This window comes from Mytilus edulis, chromosome 8 (assembly GCF_963676685.1).
Source record: "Mytilus edulis chromosome 8, xbMytEdul2.2, whole genome shotgun sequence".
Taxonomy (NCBI): domain Eukaryota; kingdom Metazoa; phylum Mollusca; class Bivalvia; order Mytilida; family Mytilidae; genus Mytilus; species Mytilus edulis.
The window spans coordinates 88,530,295-88,553,215 of NC_092351.1; the positions used below are offsets into that span (position 1 = coordinate 88,530,295).

At 31.7% G+C, this 22,921-nt stretch overlaps 1 protein-coding gene across 1 annotated transcript; it reads left to right on the forward strand.

The window, feature by feature from the left end:
- The first annotated feature begins 2,915 nt into the window (after positions 1-2,915).
- Positions 2,916-19,810, forward strand: LOC139486561 (magnesium transporter NIPA2-like). The gene is made up of 7 exons (XM_071271483.1): positions 2,916-3,155; positions 10,706-10,773; positions 13,979-14,177; positions 14,773-14,829; positions 15,244-15,334; positions 16,447-16,607; positions 17,141-19,810. Exons 2-7 carry the CDS (start codon positions 10,747-10,749, stop codon positions 17,803-17,805), a joined length of 1,200 nt encoding a protein of 399 aa, XP_071127584.1. The 5' UTR covers positions 2,916-3,155; positions 10,706-10,746; the 3' UTR covers positions 17,806-19,810.
- Positions 19,811-22,921: the final 3,111 nt, after the last annotated feature.

Here is a 22,921-nt window from a genome sequence, read left to right on the forward strand (position 1 = left end):
GCATTTTTTTGCATTTGCAAGGAATTGCAATCTCATTAAAATCCGATGTTTTGAGTGGAGGGTAGCGTATCAGAACATCAGATTTTAATGAGATTGAAGGAATCGTAGTGAGAATTTTCTTATTATAAAATCCTTGTTGCACATAAACACAAACAAAAAAAAATATAAAATTATAAAATTATAAAATTGATATTGAGTGTAACAGAATATTAATTTTTGGGAATGTTGATAAAATGTAATGGAAACTTATCACAAAGTACTTTAGAGCTGACAAAAAAAGCAAAAAAAGTATTTTTTGCAATAAAATCATATACTAAATCATTGAATAATCTACCTATAAAAGTAGCAAATAATCTTTTTGATTCTTTAGTAAAACCAATTATGACCTATAATTCAGAAGTAACATATTTGGATACATATATTTCTTTTCATCGAGCCAAAAGCAGAGCCTTAACTTCAGGAAAAGAAATTAATCAACTTGATTTTATAGACAAAACCCCCATAGAAAATATGCATCTTAAATTTTGTAAATCTACTCTAGGGATAAGAAAAAATGCATCCAATTTAGGAGCAAGAGTTGAATTAGGAAGATTGCCTATAGAATGTTTTATTAAAACACAAACCCTTTTATATTTAGCTAGACTATATAATAATAATATTAATCCATTGTTAAAGGAAGCTTTTTCTCTAGCACAGTCTCTAGATTTGACAGGAACTTACTCATGGTATACATATGCTAAAAATATTGTTAAAGAGACTAACGTTGACCTTAATATTCTTTCTACTTGTAAGGACATAAAAGATGTAAATAAAATAAAAAACGATATAAAGTTAAAAATGAAAAATAGATATGAAGATTTAATTCAAAATAAATTTCAAAACATCGATGATAAAAGTAAATTTTTTCTCTATAAAAAACTTAAAAAAGATTACAAACTAGAATATTATCTAAATACATCTAATTTTCAGATAAGGAGATTAATCACTAAATTTAGAATAAGTGATCACTCCCTCTTGATTGAAAAGGGGAGATATTTTAAAATCCCAAGAGAGGAACGTCTTTGCCATAAATGTAAAATACTAGAGGATGAGAAACATTTTTTACTATATTGTGAGTATAATAAAACTCTAAGAAATGACTTTTTTCATCACATATGTACAGAAAATAATAACTTTAATAATTTAAATGAAGAAGAAAAAATTCATTATTTACTAAATCCATCATCGCCTTTACAAACAAATAAGTTAGGATCCTTCTTGAAAAAGTCATTAGAACTGAGGGCAGGGGACTCTTAACAACTTGTTTGTTGTTATAAATTTTAATGCTGTTGATATTTTGTATGTTTAATATGTATGTATATATGTTTATTGTGTTTATTGTATTAATATATGTTGGTCACAAACTGTAAAGTTTATATGACAATAAAATATTTGATTTGATTTGATTTATAATATTAGCAATTTTACTATCTTTTATATGTTTTTGTATTGCTGACAATATTTTTTTATTAACAGCTTCTACCAACCAACGATTTGCATAGTGAGACTATACAAATCCTTGACTTATGTTGTGTTTGAATTAATAGAAATTCGTGAAGGGCACATAATTATCACAAAACAACGAATACCCTGAGTATAGTAGCAATGTTAATAGAAACCTTAGAACCTGTACATGATATTGAGGATGAAATGCATTTTATTTTATCATGTCCATTATATTCTAATGTTCGTGAATGTTTGATAAAACCATATTATTGGCGTAAGCCATCTGTTTATAAACTTTTACAATTATTAAGCACTACTAATGTAAAAGACTTGTGCAACTTGGGAAAATATATATTTAGAGCACTTAAGCTCAGAAATTACTGTTTTCAGTAAGATGATTTGTAATTCATTTGTTACAAATATTTGCTATTTGGAATTATATTTATATGTATTTATTTTTTGTGTATTTAATACTTCTGTCTGTTTTGTTATGATCGTATATTTTAGTAATCTATATATTTAGTTAGTATATATTGATTATGTGTACCTATATGTTGTAAAACATTTGGTTAATAAAGAATTGATAGCAATAGCATATCAATACAAACAAGTATAGAAACAGAGGCGGATTAAGAGGATATGACCCCCCCCCTTTTGTGGGAATTTTTTTGTTGATTATATCAGAACAGAACAGAACAGAACATATTTTATTTCCAATTAAGGGCCCACAAGGGGCATACAGAGCATACATGAATAAGGCAAAAGAATATTGATTTGCATAGATACATAGATACAAACATTTTTTTACATACAGTTACAATACAATTACTAACTCATATTCACTTTAATAAATTTACCAACAGCATTAAGGACCTGATTGTCTTCACAGTTTAATAAATAAATAAATTTATGCTGATTATCAAGTATAGAAAAATTCGGAATTCTTTGGCAAACAAAGTCAAAGAGAGCATCTCTATCCGATTTTATATCTGAGACTACTATATACTATATAGTAGTCTCAGATAATATACTAGAGAATCACAGAGGCAGGACTGGAGCAGGCCACCTCATAGTCTGAGTCAGTTAATTGGCCCTGTGACAAGTTGTGAAAATTTCTGAATCCGGCACGGAGATACATATATTATCAGTGACTGATGTGGATAGTACAGTAGAATTTGATACATTTGTATCAAATTGAATGGATCACAGAAAAGGGGGTCGCATTGAATTCCTCATAACAGATGTTTGTTTAAATTCACTACTTTCAATGAATACTAGTGTCCACACGTGGCATTATTTACTCCGTGATTAATTGTGACCTCGTGTTTTGATTAATTTTCAAAGTTTCACATTTTACTCGTTTACCTGTCAACTTGAGAAACCCCCGTTGATAATATGACGCAAAAATGTGATCACCTGATCTGAAGGCTATTTTTAAACGTATCAGAACATACCTACGTTTGGGTTGAGTAAACACTCAGGTAGATTCCAGGTACATTGTTTACATGTATGGACAATCCCCATATCTACTGATCAACTAAGCGTTGTTTGGACATGAGGTCACCGGTGGAGATACCGTGTTTACTATATTCATTTTAAAAAGTAATATATTTGAAATTGAGTTGAAAACTACATTTATTTACCGTCTCCAGCGTCAGTACTATAGCAAGGTAAGTAATTACTTACTTATATATGTTATTGTGTTATGTTTCTCTTATGTAACATTCCACGGATAAGAATATCATCTTTTTTTTTATTTTAAAAATTCAAAAATTTACTTTATTTAAATCTTGAACGTATGTTCCTCGATTTCACGCATTTTATTAAAGTTACAAATTATATATGTGTATGGCTATCCGTAATAAAATATTCTCACTTGTTGAAATATTTTTCTAAATATTTACCCTGTATTGTTTATTAATTTCATGCATTGTCTTTATACTCGACACACCTATTGAGGGTATGAACAGGGATCCTTCATTCAAGTTCTTTATTCATTAGTTTTCCACATTGTATTTCTCTTTTCTTTATACTTTTCTACAATTTTTTCTCTGTGTTATATTTTCTGCTCGTTATATTTTTCTATTTTTCTACATTCTTTATTTGTTGGCCCATTATTCTCTATTTAGTACCCTCCCCCCACGGACCCTCTTATATGGAAATATGACTGGTCAATAAAAATTTGAATTATAAAATAAATTCAGTCATAAATGTCGAGCAACAGATGGAGCCCTTATGAATTTACATTTTTTTTTTAAATTGAAAAGATTTTTGGTTTGTTATATTTCTATACAATGACAAAGAAAAGCGAGTTAAGAACTTTCATGATTTTAGGTGGCTGACTTTTAATTAAAAATTCTCATTTGATACTGATGGTTTTAAATCTTTTCTTTTTGTATCAAATGAGAATTTTGAATTAAAGGTCAGCCACCTGATTCATCTTACTCTAACATAAGTAAATCGAATTATAGAAAGAAAAAAAATGGATATAGGATAGAGCTAGAGAAGAACCCTTAATATTTTTAGGTTGTCAGTAACCTGAATTCAAAAACGAAACATTTTAAACCAGTATCATATAATATAACTTACTTAAAAATCAATTTATAGAGTTCGAAAGAGAGAGAGAGGGGAGGGAGAGATTGAGTTCGGTCATATTTGCGTCGACTAGTCACTTGTCAATTTATGAAGTGGCACATTTCAAAATAATAATCTATAGTGATAATTGAGTTAAGCCTCCCTTTGAATCGATAATCTCACATTTTTCTATCATTTTTTTTTATATAATTAATCAATTACTTAACCTGGCTTTATTGATTAGCTATATTGTTGACAATGAGAAGACTTCTGTGTCACATGACAAAGCTGGATATAGATCTAATTGACAAACAAGAACAGCTCGTCTTATGTAATGTAAAAAAGCAGATACGAAGAATTGTCACCAGCTTTGTCGCCAATTAATAATAAATAAATATACTGACAGTGATATTGTTTGCCTTAAATTACCGGAGAATAAAGGCTTTTCCCCCTGGAGAAGAATCCCAATTTGAAAAAAAATGGCTTAAAATTATTCCCCAAAAGACAACTTTTTTCCCAAACAGTGCAGTCTCAGTAGTAATTGTGCATGAATTCAAACTGAAAAAAACACTCATTTAAACAGTTTTCATGCCTTAAATGACTACATGTGCATATTTGAGGGTCTATTTATGTATCATCACTGACAATAAGGGGTCTTATTTCAAATAAGGGTTTATCTCTTGAAATTGGGTGTGCTAATTGAAGTTCCAGTCAAATTCATGGTTTATTATAAATTTCCCAATTTAATAAAAATGACGCATATTTTCCCAAGAAAAAAGGGTAGACATGGTAGAGGTAGTTTTGGAAGTAGCCAACAATATCACTGACTGATAAAAATAATTTCCATAGTAATAATGATAACATTATTTGGGAAAATAGAATTAAAACGAAACACTAACTACCGACTAGTATATAAATTATAGATCTACCTGGTTTATTTTCTTTCTTTATCTATTCTATCACTTTTTCAACGACCAACCCCCCATACCCCCTCCCCCCCAAAAAAACAAACTCGACCTCCTCTACCCTGCGCTTTTTTAACGTCTTGTTCTTCGCTACTGAAGACAATAATCTAAGTATTTATAACAGATTCTCCAATTTTCAAGTAGACTGTTCGTCCTGAAAACGCATGAAATATTTGCCACTGGATTACAACCAAGTAAAATGTTCAAACTAAGCTAGGTGAAGAGACAGTGGCATCTCGCGAGAAATAAATAAACAAATGAGAGAAAATTAACTAACTGATAAATAAACGGATACATAAAAAAATAAATGAATTGTGATCAATCTATGAAAAATTATCAACAATACAAACTAGTGTTCAATAATGTTAGCTTTTTTTTTATGAAGGACTGTGGAATGTTTTATTTTTTTATTGATGGAACAAAATGCATATATCAGTGCATTTTCTAAACTCTTCATTAACACTATAATTCTACTTTGTGACATTAAATTTTCTATTTACATGCTTACGTTATTGTTTGTTTTTAATCGTTCTTTTAAATAACCTTTTTATGTCATACTCACCTTATACGACCACCTAATTAAAAGTCTGAGTTCATAAAGTTTAAATTTAGGGTAATAAAGTATATTTAGCCCCTCATACTGTTCCATGGTCTAACTGTTACATAAGTTGCTTAATACCGGTATGCGTATTGGAAACTTTAAAACGTAGAACTATTGTTGGAATACGAGATATTGATATACATGTATATATATGAGCTCACTATACAAAGCGTATAAAGTTTTAAAATGGTATTCACAGTCAAATGTGCTGCCATCGTAAAACAAAAAGATAGAATTTAAGAAAAAGAAATGTAATTATACAATAGATAAAGGAAGATGTTGTATAAGTGTCAATGAGACAACTCTCCATCCAAGTAAAAAATTATCAGAGTGAACCATTATAGGTCAACTTACGGCCTTCAACATGGAGCTTTGGCTTTGATCGAACAGCAAGCTATATAAAGGCCCCCATAAATTACTAAAGTGTAAAACATTCAAACGGGAAAACTAACGGTCTAATCTATATAAAAACGAGAAACGAGAAACACTTATGAACCACATAAACAGACGAGAACCATGCACTGAACATCAGATTCCTGACTTACATATGTAATTTGGTATGACAATCTGATCCATCTGGTATATATATGGACTCGAATGAGCATAACGAAAACAAAGAACTATATTTTAATCAGATTGCTTGATATATATAGTAATACGATATTTATTCCTATTTACATTTTTTTGCGAATGATTATTACATGTGGGTAATTTCCTAGATTATACAATACTTTGGCTTTAATTTCCTAAACCAAGTTAATCTGTGTTTGTTACTTTGAATCAGGCACAAATGTGATAAATATAGATATGTACTTCCACTTTTATTCATATAAGTAATATGTCCTTTACTTACACCCGTATATTGTCTTTCCTACTTAGCTGTTACTTGAAATTAGCTTGTTGCTTAGTAACTTTGAGGATAAAAATGGCATTTATCATCAATCACCAAACACATGTTAGCAGGAAATATGCCCACAGTCTTGTTTTCGTCGCACCATACTGGGGGTTGGGAAATAACAAGGGTCCCAGCTCCATCCCAACTTTTGTTATGTGTTCCAAGATACTCATATGCGCTCCGGAATTCGTTTTAGGCTCTGTTTTCCACTGTTAGTGCATCGAGCTCAAGACTCAAATGATAAGAGCTCCTAGCTCTGTTGGTAGGGATCTTTGCTCAATATACGAGGGCTCTTGGATCCTTAAAGGCACTGTGTGTCTCTACAGTGACCACTGGTCTGTCAGTACTGACGTTGAGGATTTTAACCCCAATCGTGCCAAAGTGCGCTTATTTATCTTATTGTTAGTTTTTCTGCTCTACCAACACAAACTGGCCATTATGATATAGCATCTACAATAAACCAATCGATTGAAGTTTTGTATAAAGGTTGTTCGAAAAGTAAACGAACGAATTTGCAGCATTGTTGAGATCACCACATACAATGACATGACAGAAAAAATTATCTTGATAACATCTATGTCATGTTAAAAACCCAAAGCATTCACTCCTACCTTCATTACAAACAATCTATATTTGGCACCAATAAATTTATTCAGTGCCATATGACCATGACGGAGCTCTGATTTAATATTAGAATAAGGCTTGGACAAATCTTCGTATAACGCTGTGTAGAGGTGAATTAATAGATACGTATTTATGAAGCTTAAATATATTTAGATATATATTTGATCAAAACTTAAATGGAATCAGAATGTATGAATAACACGTTGAGAATTCGTGGGAGTTAAAGCCTGTAAACAAATTACCGGAGTTTAAATTTCATATCCCTAAATTTATTTTTAAATCGGAATAAGAACTGTCTTTGAAACTGAAACAACGTAACGAATACGCATTTTGGGAATTTTAACATCGTCAACAAAGTGGGCCCATTCTCTGTGAAGTGGGAAAATAATTGTCAGGAATCAATCCATACACATTTGAACTCCGATGATGCTCTTGGTTCAAGACCGTACGTCCAGAGAGAAAATTATCTTAGAGGATGATCTAGTCTACAATAACAATCATCTATAGAGCATGTCAAATCCGAACTGCGACCTTCGGAGGGTTGACGGTCGAAATAGATAGGGCAAACACTCTAATTTGGCATTAAAATTAAAAAGATTATATCATAAGAAACATGTATACTAAGTTTCAAGTTGATTGGACTTCAACTTCATCAAAATTACCTCGACCAAAAACCTGAAGCGGGACAGACGAACGAACGGACGAACGAACAAACGGACGCATTGATCAGAAAACATAATGCCCATCAATGGGGCATAAAATATCCATATTTCCATATTTAGATGTGTTTAATGATGTAAGTGAATTCGACACCATCACTGTGTAGACTGATATAGGGAGCCATATATAGATACACTATTTCATATAAGAAGATAAAAGTGTATTTTGAGATAAATATTCTATTTTTAACAATACATTGAGTATCAACAAAGATATTCGTTCACGATATTAATGATACAAAATTGATAAACTCAAACATAAAATATCTTTGAAATGACTAGACAAGTGGACAAAGAACGAAGGTTCACTGACCTTGAATTCTTAGGTTGATGTCTCCGACTGATGGTTACTAAACAAGGGTCTTGAGGGGGGTAATTTTTATTTCTGTATTCTTTAATTGTTTTAGAACACTCTTCTTTATTCTGATGTTCTCCCCATTGTTCTCTATCCTTAGTCTATTATTATCTACTTTTTTTTATACTTAAGCAACCCGTCTAGTTTTCTCTGTTCTATATATATTTTAGCACCCTATTATTCTCTATTCATTACTTTTTTAACACCCATTATTCTATATTTTTTCAAATTTTAACCATGTTAACACCCATTACTTTCTATTCTTCATATGTTGGTGATTATTCCCTATTCTTTATTTTTAGCAACCCATTATTCTCTTTTTTTACACCTCCCCTTATTATTCTCAATCCGTAAACTCCATAATTAATACTTTCCTGTATACATGGTATAGGGAAAACGGTACTATTTATTCTGCCATAGGCGACAATACTAACATTTTCTAAATTTACCAGTTTTTATAATAAAAACCTGGATAAAACAGTTATGTGTGGTTTTAGTACTTTATAACTGTATTCCAAAAATTGAAGCCAAATAGTATCATGACCAATTTCAACGGAGCTTGTTTATGTTATCCATGCCCACCGTCATTTTGCACCAAATTTATGAAATTTTGGAAGCCTTTTCGAATAATTCTCTAGAAAATATTTCAATAGGTTTTGAAATTTATATTGTAAATTTACACACTAGAGTTATTCATAGATAAATAAAAAAATATATGGTACCCTTAAATCCAATCACAGCGCTCCTAATGCCTAAGTTGACTTCCTTCACCTGTCTTGGGTACACAAAAGGCCAACCTAATGCTGGGAAAATGTTATACTACCGTTTTCCCTATATATCACTAACATCCATTTTCCATGCGCTTGTTACATGTCAAAAACCGCACAAGTTATGATCAGTTATATCTTAGATTTTTGTCTGCGTCCGATGAATAATATAACATGGACAACTTTTTAAACCAGGACTGTTTAGCGCCTGATATAATGGAAACTGTTAGCCTCTTCATGTTTATTTTGTTTGTTTAAATGCTGTCTCATCATGGCCTTTACGATACTTGTTGAAATTCAAAAGAAAATCTGAATAAATGATCATATGAAAAGTTGAAAAGTATGTTTGAATAAATTGTAAAACATCAGTTTGCTCAGCTGTCAGAACATTTCTTTAGTAAACTAAAATTAAACTGTTTACGCCTAAGTTTATCATATGTTTTTTGGTCTGAAAATGCATGAAATATTTGCCACTGCCATATAGACATAGACATAAAGCTAATGATTACTCTTGCTTTTATCTTATACATTTGGGTCTATCAACCATCATCGGTATTTAGAAACGTGAACTCTGATAAATAACCTTATTTTTCTCTACACTATTTTAAATCAGAGATCTTTGACGAGAAAGTCCTGCATTGTACGTTTACGATGTATGTGATATCAACTTTCAGTTTCGGAAGCTTTAATGAAAATCTAACACCAAAACAGTAATCACATTTATAATTTTGTGGGTTTATAGGATAAGAGACATATAATACACAAAAGTATTATATGTCTCTGATAGGATGTGCAAGCACCGGTCCTATTAGTTTCTTGGTCATTAATATGCAATTACAGTCAGTTTAACATGGAAGTATTATATTGACAATACAATACTTCAATGGTTTTACAAAGAAGGCCTTACTAATAGTTTGTAGTTTAAAACTAAATACCCGATAAGGAGAAAATTATAGAAACAAAATGAATCATTAATATGTTATGCCTATACACATATCAGGATACTTATAACAATTAAATATTGAATTTCGACTAGAATACCAAATTCTAACTGAAAGTAGGTCAACCCTCCTTTTGTTTTAGTATTTGATCCCTTAGTAGAAACAACTTGACATATATATAAACGAGGTAAAACTAGGCTAATAATTACTATGCTGGAATTTAAAAGGAAATTCGAAACATACGTTTATTGCATATACCACATTACTAATATTTACTATAAACCCCATTACAATACTCAATATAATGGTCTCGGAACTATTGACAACTATCGTACAAGTTGGAGGTTCAGGGGCGGGCGGATCCAGCCATTTTAAAACTAGGGTTCCCAACCCAGAGTAAAGAGGGGGTTCCAATTATATGCTCCCTTTCAAATGTATTGATCGTCCAAAAAAAAAGGGGATTCCAACCCACGGAACCTTCCCCCTGGACCCGCCACTGAGGTTAATTAATCTAGCTTTAAAAATAGTTTTAACTCGCCATTTTCTTCGAAAATAGTCTCCACCGAGTTAGGACCTTCATAAAAACATACATATGGAGGCCGTACATTGACCTATAATGGTTTACTTTTATAAATTGTGACTTGGATATAGAGTTGACTCATCGGCACTCATTTCACATCTTCTTATATCTATTTATATAAAGTTCATTTTTTTTTAATTATTACAAAGAATTGATGATTTTAACTAAGTTTTTATTGTTATATTTTGAATACTTGCAGATAGATCTAGATCTAAACAAGAGAATAAAAAGGATATTCAAATGGCGAACTTCACATCTTTACCAGAGGTAATATCATCATTTACAAAAAAGAAAAAAAAAAGAAAAAAAAAGAGGAGGAAATACAAAAAAAAGGGAGTTTTTTGTTTGTGTTTGTGTTTGTGTTTTATTTTTTTTTAGGGGGGGGAGGGGGGATTTTCTCTATAGTTCTCAACTCGACCCACCGCTTCCCCACAACCATTTTACTGTAGCTTTAGTCTATCATTCACTATTCTGTGTGTGTGAAACCAAGCCAAACCGCATATAACGGGAAGCTATCAAAATGACCTTGTAAGTAATTCAACTGTGAAAGGCTTAATATTATTCTCGCATTTTATAAATCATATCAGACATGACACTGCATATATATGCATTTTCTTCCATGGCGTCAGGTAACAATGTCGGTTTCACTGGGGTAAAAAGTAAAAACACAAAAATACTGAACTCCGAGGAAAATGCAAAAAGGAAAGTCCCAAATCAAATGGCAAATTCAAAAGTTCAAACACATCAAACGAATGGATAACAACTGTCATATTCCTGACTTGGTACAGGCATTTTCTTATGTAAATTAAATTCTTTTTTTTTTCTCTATCTTGTTGTTTCTTTCTACAAGGATTAGGACTGTTTAGAAATCTAATGGAATTTAAATCTAATGTATCATATAATGATATTATAACTCCGTCGTGTATTTAAATTTAAATCAGAATTAAGGCATAATTGTTTCCCCTCAAGAATGTTAGCACTGTTTTCCAAAAGTGAACTTCGGGACAACATCAAAAAATCAATAAAGGATAAAACAACTTAATTCAAATACTTTGGAAGGGGGGGGGGGGTCAAAATTGCTGCAAGTTTTGTTTAATTGACATCGATTTTATAGATATGATTATTGGTCAATCAATTTTTACAAAGTTAAGATAAAAAGGGGGGTAGGGGGTCGGTGAAAAAACTATATGAATTAAGTTTTTTATCCTTCATTGAACTTTTGATGTTGTCTCTTCTTGTTTCGAATCTTTGGTAATTGTCTATGTTTGTTTCGTCATCAGACAAAAGGGTTCAGATGTCGTCGTTCTTTAAGAGAGGCAGATACAAGAAGGACATTCAAACACACTCAAAAGTAAAATGACAATTAACGCCATGGCTAAAAATAGAAAAAGACCAACAGTGAAATAATAGTTCACAAGACACAACATTAACGAAAAACTAAGCAACACGAACCTCATCAAAAAATTGGGGTGGTCTCAGGTGCTCCGGAAGGGTAAGCAGAACCTGATCCACATGTGGCACCCGTCGTGGTGCTCATTTTGTATCGTGAATACTGAGGATTCGTTTATTTTCGTGAATTAAAGAAAACTAACATGTTCCCGGATATTTAAATTCGTGGTTTTCCTTAATTCTGCATATACGCCTATATGAAATTTGTAATTCGTTGAACATTTATTTTCGTGGTTCATATGTGCCCATGAAATCAACGAAAATTGGTATCCCACGAATAATAATGAATCCACAGAAGTTGTTGTTTCTCTTACGTCCAGTTGCAAATATTACTGGTCGTAAGCATTTATGATTGATTGATTGTTGGTTGCTTAACGTCCAGTGGCAAATATTTCATGCATATTCAGGACGAGAACAAGTTCACAATAAATACAATAGTAGGTTGATATAATAGAGGCCATCTGGGATGATGGTCGGGGAAATTTGGACAGCCACTAGAAAATGAGGGTATATTGGATAGGGACAGAAATTTTGCTTGCAACAGGTCACCTACGGACCCCCCAAAGAGTTGTTGCAAGGGTTCTTAACGTGCAAAGAGCGTGGCACTCTCTTTACACGAGGCATCGGATTTAACGTCCCCCTTCTGACCGGACGTGACTGCGAACTTGATACATCCCGCACAGCCAAACGGACGCCCCACTTCGGCAAGCGTTTTACTGCCGGTCGGGAGAAGACCAAGTGACCATATTTCTATTCCCCAGTCACCCTTGGGGTCGTAAGCATTTATGGAATGTACTTTTAATTTCAATACTGAACTATTTGCTTGTTATGGTATTTCAGAACATAGCTTAGAAATAAGGTAAAAAGCACTTTAGATATTTATTTAAAAAATAATCACATATTTTTAAGGTATTGAATTTATGGATACTTTTATTTTCATTTATGATCGATACAATAGTTTGTGGTCTTTAGGCACGTAGCTATGTAAAACATTTTAATGACATATCAAGTATTGAAAATTTATAATAATTATATCTCATCTGACGAAAGTACCAGTTTTAATCGAATTGGCATTGGAAAATTAAATAAGCCCCTTGGTTGTACAAAAATCCAGGACCTTTCTGATTTAACGTTGAAATGTTTACTTAATATATCAGTTTTGAAATATTAAACTTGTTTAGATAAAAGATCAAGTATAATACTGAATGGTGAATACTATCTGAATATTGTGGTCAAGAACAAAATCAGCAGTTTGAAAAGAATTTGATTTTAAATTAGTCAGCTACTAATACTGAAAATTAGTAACTAATACTAACAATAAAAATCAGTGAGTGATACTGGAAATCAGTGATTGAGATTGAAAATCAGTAAATGATTCTGAAATTCAGTTACTAATAATGAAAATAAGGTAATTAAACTGAAATTAGCTTTTACTGTAAAACAGAAAATCAGTTTACTGATACTGAAAATTAGTAACCAAAGTCCGTTATAATGCTCATTATGTATTACGTTTTTGCAAAATTAAAATAATAATGATGTCTGAAAAAAATCAGTTATACTTATTTTATAACTGTCGATCATCCCTTGGCCTCATTGGTCAATTGTTTACAATATACTTTAGCTAGGGAACGGTATGGGTTTTACTTAACGTTGAAGGGCTACGGTGATCTGTAGTTGTTAATATCCTTAATTTTTGGGTCTGTGACACTTAGGCCAAATAAAATAATATGTGAATTTCCTATTACATCTTTGAAACAATAGGGCAGTTAGTTAGGGATTTATTTTTTTGTTTTACAATATTTTTTTTACATTGAGTCTATGTGAGAGAAGTTCTGACTTTAACAGTGCTTATTGAAAAATGACAAAAAAAAACCTTTAAGGTAGGCTATTTCTAAGCTTAAAATATATTATAGGTAAGGAAATAGAAAGCACACATATTTTTGTTATTTGCCATATTATAGCTTAGTATTAAATGTCTCATTTTTATAATGACACTTATGCTGGAATTTTCTTGATTTTTCAGATGTCTGACCCTAATACTACCCAATCCCCCCTTCCGAACGTAACAGAACCCACAGAACATATTGTATCTAATGAAGATATCTATGGCTTCTGGATTGGCTTTAGTTTAGCCGTCATCTCTAACGCTTTCATTGGCAGCAGCTTCATCTTCAAGAAACGTGGATTAATTAGAATCGCCAAAAGGAGAGGAACAAGAGCCGGTAAGTGATACCTAAAACATGGACTACAACGAACATTTCATCAATCTTTAAAACAGAAGCAAAGAGACAAATTCTAATAAATTTATCAATCAACAAAAGTGGGGAAATAATCAACCAAATGACGCGTTTTAAATATTGGAGATCGATTCCAGAAATTGCAACCACCTTTGTATTCGTTTGATATTAAGCAGCTTGTTGTTTTATTTATAAAAAAAAATCCGTTTGCAACGCATGCGTTTGAGCATGGAACTTCTGCATTGCTAGTATATATTTTTTGATATATATATATTTTAATATTATTTAATATTTTACCTAACTTAGACACATAAAGTAAACGACCATATAAGGGGTCCATGTCCCTATCGAATGCGATTTGCACTGAACGTGGACTCCAAACTTGCAAAAGCTCCCGATTTATTTACCTCCTATAATTTTTTGTAAAAATTAAGAATGGATATGGGAAATGTGGGGTTTATTTTGTGGGTTTTTTTTGGTGTATGCTTTGTTGTATTCGTTTTATTTATATGCTGACAAGCCCTTGGGGTAGAAAATTTGCATTTCAGTATGACAAATAAATTAATAAATATAATTACAGATCAAGGTGGATATGGTTATCTGAAAGAATGGCTGTGGTGGCTTGGAATGTTCCTAAGTAAGTAACCATAGCAACAGAAATATGTGTCTATACAGTATGATAGGAATTTGTATGGGTACTATTGGTGCCACTTGTCAATGTTTTTAAGCATGCGTTATAAGGTCATTGTCAGAAAAATACCAACTGTAAGTTATATGTTAGAAAAAATCCAACTTAAAATTCATTCATTGATTACAATTTGTAAATTGAACTGCAATTATTTTAAGTGTATTTGCTTCGCAAAATTACATCTATTAGGGTCAAGCCATAACAAATGAAAAAGTACAAGAATACCACTTGTGAACATTTAACCCAATAAAAGAGTGTTAGATTTTTAATATTTTCTGAACTGCACTTAGTTCAGTTTTGTCCGAACGATGTGTTTTTACAAATATACATAACCAGTCCTAACTTTGCTATGCATTATTTCAGTGATTTTCGGAGAAATACTCAATTTTGTTGCCTACGCATTTGCCCCAGCGACATTGGTTACACCTCTTGGAGCCCTGAGTGTTATTGTGGCGTAAGTATAATTTTACATCATGCATATAATAGAAAAACAAAGGGTATGGGATATCCATCCTTGACACAAAATCAGTACATGTACCACAAAAAAAAGCAAAGAAACAACGTTTTCGTAGCTTTTCTTCATCATCTTAAAATCACGTATACAGTGAGACCTTCAACACGCCAACAAAAAAAAAATCTCACCTCACTGAAAGGAGTAGGTCCGGTAAGGGCCGATTTTGGCCTCAAATTTCAGGTTCATCTAACGAACGTTTTTGGACACTTTTTAAACACTTTTAAGTGTCTATTTCAATTGATTCGATTAGTTTATGGTGAAAGATTTTAACTGATTTAGTCATTAAAAACGCTCTGATTAAAGCTTAAATATTAAAAATCTATCAAATATGCCAAAAAACGTCACTTTTTAGATGGTTTTTGTCAAAAATGAATGTGGCCGCATCCGTGTTCATCCTCAACCTTTATATATGTTTTGTATTATCATCAAATACAACTTACATTTCAATATTATGAATGAACACGAATGCGGCCACTTTCATTTTAGACGAAAACCGTCTAAAAATGACCAAAATGCTAAAATTTTGAAGATTTCAGTAATTTAGCATGACTTAATGATGCTAGAACGCGATATTTGTGCATTTTATCGTCAAAAACAGCTCATATTTATGTAGCAGAAGCATTTTACTTTCCAAAATATAGCTTAAAGATTACATTTTCACAATTTTCTAAAACTGCTATATTTTGGGGCCAAAAAGGGGTCTTAGTGAACCTACTCCTTTGAGCTGGCCCTTAGAACTGGTTTGAGCGAAATTTCTTTTCAAGTTTTTTAGATGACTTGATCTTGTGTTTATAAGCAACAAATATATTAAATCATCATGGAAAAGGACGTAATTACCCTTCAATATTGTTTTCTATGGGTAGAATATCTCGGATTTCGTTTTTCATCGCATTGCTTCATCAAATCATTATTATTTATTTATTTAAAATGTAATGATCCTTCCCGTTCATATGTATTGTAAATAACCCATAAGATGAATTATTATTTAATGTATTATCAAACCTGTTGTTATTTGTATCTATTTGTTTATCAACAACTCCCTCCCTTTTCAGAGCTGTTATGTCCTCAATTTTTCTAAAAGAAAGACTGAATATAATAGGTAAAGTGAGCTGTGGATTGTGTGTGATCGGATCTACTGTCATGGTTATGCATTCTCCAAAAGAAACCAAAGTTCATACAATGGATCAAATGTTAGAAAAAGTTCAAGAGCCAGGTAATATATTTGTAATGTTACAAGTGTGGACACAGATTAGTGTGGATATGTGTTTTTTTTTTTATTTGTAATATTGTTATTAGTCAATTCAGAATACCTGTTGTGTTATGTCTAAAAACATTTCAGGGTGTCACCTTTCCGTTGGTCCTTGTGAAAATGAATAAGCGCTGTTCACCCTCGAAATGTACAAAGTGTTATATTCATTTCATTCATATCTTTATTTATTCATAAATGTCTACAAAAAAGTTAAATGAAAATAAGAAAACTGTATATTTTTAATCATGAAAAAATATATATACACGTAAAAGAGCTAGACGATATCGTAGTGAACTAACAACTCAAATTCGAGGACAAAACAATAGTTAAAAAAAAACCTAAAAAATAACATAGAGACCAACAACAGTTTTAGAAACATTTCATGAAAAAAAACAGGAAAACCAGGGCTGATATCAGATGCTCCATAAAGGTAGCTGAATTTGGAAAAGAATTCTTTGCCTATTCATTTTATATTTGATTTTTCTTTCATTTTGTAGGTTTTATCGTATTTTGTCTGCTACTTTTGGTTATATCCATGGTTTTCATGATATATCTAGCACCTCGATATGGAAGTAAATCGGTGATGGTTTACGTCACAATCTGCGCAACTCTCGGCGCTTTTACTGTGATGGGTTGTAAAGGAATGGGTGTAGCTGTTACACAGACAATAAAAGGGGACCAGCAATTCACGAACTGGTTTACTTATTTGATGCTTGCTATAGTTATCACATGTATATTAGTACAGTTGAATTTCCTTAATCGTGCGTTAGATATATTCAATACCGCGGTAGTGACTCCAATTTATTACGTATTGTTTACGTCATGTGTAGTCTCATTATCAGCTGTATTGTTCAAAGACTTTTTCTACATGGACTGGAAGGATATATTATCTTTCTTCTTAGGTTTTATAACTGTTGTGGGAGGAATCTTCCTACTCAATGCATTTAAATACATGAACATATCTATGAAAAATCTACCAAAAGTACACAAAAAGGACACAGAGAAGCAGGATGAAAACGCCAACATGTCCGTCAATGGTGATATCATGTGTCACACCGACGACGAGGAGGATGTCGACGCTTACCAAAGACTTGCAAATAGTCATAGTGTGGCTAGCATGAACCATATTGAATTTGAAATTGATACAAATTTAAAAAGTTGATAAAGATTCTACTGAATGAGAAAAATATGACTAGTCGAGCTGTCCTTCTTACTTATAATTCTGAAGAGATAAATAAGGATCCTGAGTGAATGAGAAAAAGTATGAGCAGTCGAGCTGTCCTTGTAATCCGCGACATCATTGCCATGTCAGGCATAGAAAAGGAAAATGGTCTTATTTGCTTCATAACATCTTATTAAATGGTTCCGAATGCATATTTGAACGCTAGTAACTATTTTCCGAAACAAAAGCAAAGAGGAAAAGATCTGAATTTAGCTTGAATAAAATGATCTCATCAGAGGCAACTTATCAGGGAAACACTCACATAAAAGTTTAGTTTGCCTCTGTTTTGCTGAAATAACAGAATGTGGCATACTGGAGAAAAGAATATTGCAATACATGTTTTTAATTTCAGGGAATGAAATCTGAAACAATTGTTATAGTTCATCTTACACAATGTAGTATTAGTCTCATCAACTAAGAGACTTTACAGCCGATTGCATTGAGTGTGTAGGCAAAGCTTGTATCTATGGTTAGCTTGCTTGCTTGCTGAACCGTGAAGTCATTATAAGGTCAGGTAAACTACTTACAAGCAAGCAAATCAAGCATTCTACCTTTCCCTTTTCATTCAATGAAATCGGCTGTAAATTGCTATGTACAAGACAATCATGTAACAAGTTTTGTTATATTTTACATATATATATATATAGGAACCGTAATGTTTATTTTTTATTATTTTTTATTTGTTTATTCGTTTATTTGTTTTTTGTTGTACTTGTATTATATTGTGGTAAATTCATTGTCTAAAATGCTAACCTTTTTATGTGTTGAACTGAAACAATAACTTACCTCAGGTTTTTATGGAAGAAAATGTCTTGTTAATTTTTAATTGATCACCAAACTACAACAAAAATAACTCCAGACATAAATTAATATGAATATGGCCAAGCTAAATATAAGATTCTCTTTCGGACATATTCATTTAAATCTGTATGTTATTTAAGCTTTAAAAAGTCAGTATTACTTAAGACGTCCTCAATGATTGTTACTTTTTTTTTATTAAATAATCTTGATTAGTTATGCAATGATCATTTTTATATACTAATAAGTTAATACCTTTTCCTCACATTCGGATATTATTTTGTAAAAAAGATGGTTGAATTAGTGATGAAATCCTTTACGGTGCATGAGCAGACGCATCCGTTACGGCACTGTTCTTATCAAAGTCTGTCTTAGTTTCAAATCTATTTTTATAGTATTTTTTCACAGGTTAGAATGTAAATGGGATATTTTCTAAATATATGATAACTAAAACTTGCAAACATATGAATTTTATTTTATTACATACCACCCCGTTATCCAAATGCATTCATCTGGTAGATTTAAGATTGATTAAACCTGGGACTTCTTTACTAGTCCCAGAGTAAACTGAAAGACTTTTTTTTTGTCAAAACCTCTACATTAAGTTAACATAGCAGTATTATATCACACCGTTTTAAGCATTACTATATATTTATTTTTATTTTTAATTACTTTTATGATTTGAAGGGTAAGGATATAGTATATGCTCAGCCTGAGAGATTTTTAAAAACAAGTTTTAAGTTCTGAAATATGTTAAAGAATCACGAATTTCCGGTCATGAATGTTAAGAAAGGCGTGTAAAGGGGACGACCATTAAATATTCGGGTTTGGGGGGGGGGGGGATATTTTTTGGACTTTACATCACTAAATCTGTCACTACGCATGCTATTTTTTTAAGCAACTTCTCCGTACGAAAATTTATAAGTACAACACGAATAACTTCTTCATTTTGTGTTCAGGAATATTTACTACCGTCTTATCGGTATTTAGATTATTTATGAGTATTGTTTGGAACTTAAAATGGATATTATATTCTTCTTTCTTGAAAAGCAATATATATTAATAATGTGAATGCCATTAAAAAAATAATTTCTTTCAATTTTATTGTGATATTATATATTTTACAATTAAAGGGTAATTAATTCTATTAGTATTTATCTTCTTGCATTAAAAAGAATCAAACATCAACATGAAAAAGAGAGCAAAAATTTACATAAAAAAGAAAGCAAAAATTTACATAAAAAAGAAAGCAAAAGTGAAAATAAAAAAGAAAGCAACCTGAACATAAAAAAGAATGCAAAAGTGAAAATAAAAAAGAAAGCAACCTGAACATAAAAAAGAAAGCAAAAGTAAACATAAAAAAGAAACCAACCTGAACATAAAAAAGAAAGCAAAAGTGAAAATAAAAAAGAAAGCAACCTGAACATAAAAAAGAAAGCAACCTGAACATAAAAAAGAAAGCAAAAGTGAAAATAAAAAAGAAAGCAACCTGGAAATAAAAAAGAAAGCAAAAGTAAACATAAAAAAAACTTCACGTAAAAATAGAGAGCAAAAATGAACATTAAAAAAAAGCTTGACATAAAAAAAACCACACCAAAACTGAACATAAAAAAGAAAGCAAAATTTAACATAAAAAAGAAAGCGAAATTTAACATAAAAAAGAAAGCGAAATTGAACATCAATATAAAGAACAAGACATTAAGCTTCATATCAAGTCAAAGACAAAATATAAGTTAAAGTGTACATGAACAGATATAAAAACTACATACTAGTTATTGAGCTAACTAAAGTGTGCTTGTCCTGAGTGAAATAAACAAGAGGCAAAAACTACATACTTGTTATTGAGCTTACTAAAGTGTGCTTGTCCTGAGTTAAATAAATAAGAGGCAAAAACTACATACTTGTTATTGAGCTTACTAAAGTGTGCTTGTCCTGAGTTAAATAAATAAGAAGCAAAAACTACATACTTGTTATTGAGCTTACTAAAGTGTGCTTGTCCTGAGTTAAATAAATAAGAGGCAAAAACTACATACTTGTTATTGAGCTTACTAATGTGTGCTTGTCCTGAGTTAAATAAATAAGAGGCAAAAACTACATACTTGTTATTGAGCTTACTAATGTGTGCTTGTCCTGAGTTAAATAAACAAGAGGCAAAAACTACATACTTGTTATTGAGCTTACTAATGTGTGCTTGTCCTGAGTTAAATAAACAAGAGGCAAAAACTACATACTTGTTATTGAGCTTACTAATGTGTGCTTGTCCTGAGTTAAATAAATAAGAGGCAAAAACTACATACTTGTTATTGAGCTTACTAATGTGTGCTTGTCCTGAGTTAAATAAACAAGAGGCAAAAACTACATACTTGTTATTGAGCTTACTAATGTGTGCTTGTCCTGAGTTAAATAAACAAGAGGCAAAAACTACATACTTGTTATTGAGCTTACTAATGTGTGCTTGTCCTGAGTTAAATAAACAAGAGGCAAAAACTACATACTTGTTATTGAGCTTACTAAAGTGTGCTTGTCCTGAGTTAAATAAACAAGAGGCAAAAACTACATACTTGTTATTGAGCTTACTAATGTGTGCTTGTCTTGAGTGAGATAAACAAGAGGCAAAAACTACATACTTGTTATTGAGCTAACTAAAGTGTGCTTGTCCTGAGTTAAATAAACAAGAGGCAAAAACTACATACTTGTTATTGAGCTTACTAATGTGTGCTTGTCCTGAGTTAAATAAACAAGAGGCAAAAACTACATACTTGTTATTGAGCTTACTAATGTGTGCTTGTCCTGAGTTAAATAAATAAGAGGCAAAAACTACATACTTGTTATTGAGCTTACTAATGTGTGCTTGTCCTGAGTGAGATAAACAAGAGGCAAAAACTACATACTTGTTATTGAGCTTACTAATGTGTGCTTGTCCTGAGTTAAATAAACAAGAGGCAAAAACTACATACTTGTTATTGAGCTTACTAATGTGTGCTTGTCCTGAGTGAGATAAACAAGAGGCAAAAACTACATACTTGTTATTGAGCTTACTAAAGTGTGCTTGTCCTGAGTGAAATAAACAAGAGGCAAAAACTACATACTTGTTATTGAGCTTACTAAAGTGTGCTTGTCCTGAGTGAAATAAACAAGAGGCAAAAACTACATACTTGTTATTGAGCTTACTAATGTGTGCTTGTCCTGAGTTAAATAAACAAGAGGCAAAAACTACATACTTGTTATTGAGCTTACTAAAGTGTGCTTGTCCTGAGTGAAATAAACAAGAGGCAAGTGGATAATGAACACGAACAATAAAAACATATAGGACAGTTCAAATACATCAACTACAAGCTCTCCTCGGATAAAATATAATAAACAAGCAACTTACTGTTCACACTTGGTACAGACACACACTGTGGTGAGGTCAAACTAGTTTTTCGTCCACACAAACCTATTTAGGCAATATGTCATAGAAACCTGCACAGTGCAGCTATATGGATGCATGCCAGTATTGATACAGGAGATGTATTATAATATTTTTTTTCTACTCGGCCATATCACCTGTCGGAATAGGGATTAGTTGCTCGTGTACGGGGTGCTAAGCGTACCGTTCGAAAAAGCCTCGGAAACATTGCTTCTTCACTCCAAATGGTCAGAAAATGGCTTGGTGCAAAACTAAATTTCTGGCAAACCCCCATTTGCCATTGGCAGTCCAAATTTCCCGCCATATTTTACAGAACATGCCTTTTGTGTTAATTATTTAACTGTATGCTTGAGATACTTGCCACTGGACATAACACTACATCTTTGCCCTTGTAAAGTTTAACATACCAATGTTTATTCAGAAAATTGATTTAAATGAAAAGGATTATGTACAATGAATGTGAAATCATGTAATGATAATAATCTACAGCATAGAATAAAAAAGGACATCTAGCCTGATGTGAATACATCTTAAACCGATCACAAGCTTGAACATGAAATACAAAGTAATTTTATTGCTGCTTGCTGCATATCAAATGCGTTAAGTCTTCAATACCATAATAAAACAATTTAAATCTGAACTGTTAAAAGCAACGTTTTTTTTTTCTTTCTGAACAAGTGATAGCATGAATATTTGACGAATCTGTTAGCTTTTATGTTTAATCAAATTGTTGAATCAATTTAATCCGTAATTTGTTATTTAAGTGTAAATTGGATCATTCATAGTTTTAATTATTTCCCGTTTAATGCTATTAGAGTATTCACCATATACCATATGCCATTAGCTTTT